Source organism: Rosa chinensis, chromosome 1, assembly GCF_002994745.2.
Source record: "Rosa chinensis cultivar Old Blush chromosome 1, RchiOBHm-V2, whole genome shotgun sequence".
Taxonomy (NCBI): Eukaryota; Viridiplantae; Streptophyta; class Magnoliopsida; order Rosales; family Rosaceae; genus Rosa; species Rosa chinensis.
The window spans coordinates 3539964-3543982 of record NC_037088.1 but is presented as its reverse complement, the minus strand read 5'-3'; the positions used below and the strand labels follow the sequence as shown (position 1 = coordinate 3543982).

At 36.5% G+C, this 4019-nt stretch overlaps 1 protein-coding gene across 1 annotated transcript; it reads left to right on the top strand.

Moving 5' to 3' along the window:
• Positions 1-1511: 1511 nt before the first annotated feature.
• On the top strand, positions 1512-2036 carry LOC112198576 (transmembrane emp24 domain-containing protein p24delta9). Its single transcript, XM_024339733.1, has 2 exons — positions 1512-1715; positions 1812-2036. Exons 1-2 carry the CDS (start codon positions 1512-1514, stop codon positions 2034-2036), a joined length of 429 nt encoding a protein of 142 aa, XP_024195501.1.
• Positions 2037-4019: the final 1983 nt, after the last annotated feature.

Below are 4019 nucleotides of genomic sequence, written 5' to 3'. Positions count from 1 at the left end.
CCATAGGTAACTTCCAAGAAAAGTTAGACAAGTGGCAGATGGCTTATGTCTATCAAGTCTTCTCCGCTCTATTCAAAAAAACAAAAGTTAGACTGTAGAAAAGTGGATGGCATATGTCTTTCAAATCTTCTCCCTTCTCCTCTCTATTCAAATAAACAATATTAGACGTTGGTATTAGTCTCCTCTCTATTAAAATATTCCACATTCACATGCCTTCATATCTTTGCAAAAGAAGTAGGTGCAAAGCTGAAATGACCAGGTATTTGCACACCGTCTCCCTATTCTTCTATTTCTTTTTTATTTGTTATTCTATTTCTATGGTGTTGTCTGAACTATTGTGACGTCCTGAATTTTTAATAAATAAATTCAAATTCGAAACGCGAAAAACATAACAAGCACAATAAATATACATTGAAAATTTTCATATTAAACTAAACCATAAAACAACCGAGCTCACCAATAGCAATACGAACTCGTTCTTTAGAGTCACATAACACATTACAAAGAGTTTACAAATTAAACTAGCTAACAATTCAACAAGTAAACACGTTCACCAACTCTTTACACATCGGAAGACTAAAGGCAAAACCACTTCTACGTCCAAGCTACAATAGCTATCAAACCTCAGCTTCAACGACTGTAACTCCGACTTGCACAATAACCCTTACACCCTAGAATAGTACACCGGGTTGAAATAACAAACTCGGTAAGCTAAGTAAACCTAAATAACCCTGTAACAGATGCTCAAACCATTTCAGTCTAAAAAAATCAATATGAAATTATCACAACAAAAGTCTATATCAATCAATATCATGCTCAACTAAATGAATTCAAACTAAAACCCACATGCCCTGTCTCTCGATTCATTGTATCTAATTTCCCACGACTTCAATTATACAATTAACCCAGCAACATTTTTTTTTTTAAACATCTTACGTCGCCACAATCTATCAGATCATCCTCCATTTGTCTCAACGACACAACTAAGGAATCTCACTAATTACTTCTAAACATAAGGCATTACTAAAATTATGACATTACATCTCATTTCACAGTATACTCAAAATAAGAATTAAATAAAAAAGTGATTTCTACATAGAAACTTAGTTCAGGAGATCACATTAAAACATTCAATAAAATCATAGTAATCCCTGCATAAAGTTTAGTTCAGGGAATCACATTAAAACCTAATAGCCTTAAAACAAAAATGTAATCATTTCCCGATTATTGCTTCTTTATCTCCAATAACCCTAAAACAATATCAAATTCATTTTCCAAATAATGTTTTTCTCAACTCACAACTATTACTATAATTCTCCCTACATCGTTCAAGAATGAAGACCGACAAAATAGTATTTTCTTTCCAACATTATTAATTTGGGGCCATGACCACTTACCCAATTTTAGCCTAAAAATTGCCCACTTACTCCACTAAGAGTTTTTTAACCCCATTTACCCAATCTAACAGTGTTGGACAGTATTCCCTCATACTCTCTCTCTCTCTCTGAAAAATGGTTGAATTGCGTTTACTAGTAGCTGCTGCTGTGATCCTAGGGTTTCTATTCTCCACATCCCAATCTCTCCGCTTTGAGCTTCAATCGGGTCACACCAAATGCATCGTCGAAGACATGAAGGCCAATGCCATGACCGTCGGAAAGTACTCCGTCGTCAACCCTAATGAAGGCCAGCCCTTGCCGCCCTCACACAAGCTCACCGTCAGGTAGGCTTAGATTCAATTTCAAATTCTGAATTCCGAAATCACGGAATCAGGTTATTTTAGTTTGACTGATCAGATTGATTTGGAATTTTAGGTGACTTCGAGCTATGGGAATAGCCATCGCTACTCAGAGCTTGTGGAATCGGGTCAGTTTGCTTTTCAGGCGGTGGAGGCCGGAGACTACATGGCGTGTTTCTGGGCGCCCGATCACAAGCCCCCGACGACGTTGACCATTGAGTTTGATTGGAAGATCGGTGTGGCGGCCAAGGGAATGAACGCCGTGCTGGAAATTTGCTCGGCTCTGGAAGAGTATAGATGAAGCAGCTCCGATCGATCCGATCTGGTGCCCAGAGCAATTTCTAGGTGCCCAGAGGACCTTTATTTTTATTTTTTTTTGGTATACTGTGAGCTCTGAGAATGGGGAAGGGAAAAAAAAAGTGAACGTGTACAATTGAACATATAAATTGATCAATTGTGTTTGTAGTGTATTCATTTTGGTTTTGGGAGTTTATGCAATTCACTTGAGGGCAATAAATATGATTATTGGAGGGCAATAATAAGATTATTGAGGGGCAATAAAATGTTTATTTGGGGAGCAATAATAAAATTATTTATTTGGATAAAACTCCGAAAGCTTTCAAAATTCAAAACATCTTCATTTTTCACTTATTATTGATCCCTAATAACAAGTTTATTGGGGAGCAATAATATGTTTATTGGGGGGGGAATAATATGATTACTGGGTATTATTGGGGAGTAATAAAATCAGACGCCGGAATCCGATAGCCGGATTCCAAATTCCGATGACCGATCACAGGATTCCTATCACCGGTCGCCGGAGTCCGGTCAACAGTTGCCAGAGACCGCGGCCGGCTACTAGTCACCAGAGCACAGCAAGGTGGAGGATGACTTCTCTCTCTAAGTGAGAAAGAAGGATAGGGCAAAAAAGTCTCAAAAATAAATAAAAAGAATAAAAAAAGAATTAATTGGGTATTAGGGAAATAATCTTTTAGAGTGTTTTGGGTAAATGGGGTTAAAAAACTGTTAATGGAGCAAAGTGGACAATTTTTAAGCTAAAATTAGGTAAATGATCATTTCCCCTATTAATTTTCCTCAACATCAAAATTCCCAACAATAATAACTACACTCGCAATTCCACTGAGATATATTATTTCACGTGAATAATAAGTGCTCGAAATACTAACTCAATCAAATCACAATCATTACGTAACTAAATGTCACATCATCCATATATATATATATATGTATATATATATATATTTTACGTAAATATATATATGAGTAGTCATCAATGCAGGAATGACCACTAATACCAACTATAGTTCACATGCATTAAAAACCAAGAAATTCATTTTTATAATTAAAACTTGTTTATACTTACCCATGGACCGTATGGATCAAGTCCATTTTATATAAAACAAATAATTGTTTCCCTAAAATAATTTCCACAATTTACCGAATAAATATAAAATAATGAGATTTGATTCGTAAATGAATCATGTGAGATTTACTCACCTGTAATCCAGCTACATCTTCTTAACAGCTCAAAATCACAATCACAACCGTCCGTCCAAAACAAATCCGTCAATCACCTAATTAAATATGATCTCAACTTAGCACACAATTCACAAACACAATTATACGATAATCTAACGGTTAGATCCTCACAAATCACCATTTAGATTATCCTATCAAAATTTCATGACGATCCAACGGTCGGATCTTCACAGATCGTCATTTAGATCATTCCCTCAAAATTATACGACTATCCAATGGTCGAATCCTCACAGATCATCATTCAGATCATTCCCTCAAAATTATACTAAGATCCGACTGTTGGATCTTCCTGGATCGCATTTATAAACATCTCCCAAAAATTATACTACAATCCGACGGTCGGATCATCAGAGATCGCTTTTCGAATTGTCATTTCACAATTATACCAAGATCCAACGGTCTGATCTTCATCTGTGACCTCACAAAGTCATCGGAACACTTCAACAATCATCATATCAAAATTACAATTCGATCAGACGGTCCGATCCTCACAGATCGAAACCGAGATGATTGAAAAAGGTAAAATTCGTAACAAATTCATACGATCTCCACAAAATTACGTACTGCATATTGAAACTCATATCAATGAGTAGATCGTGAGTCCCTAGGGTGGCCGGAACCCCCCAGAATTCACCGCCACAGTTGGCGGCGTCGCTGTCGGCCAACTTACAAATTGGGCCAAACTTCCTAAACAAAAAATCTTCTTCTCAACATGTAGAACAAC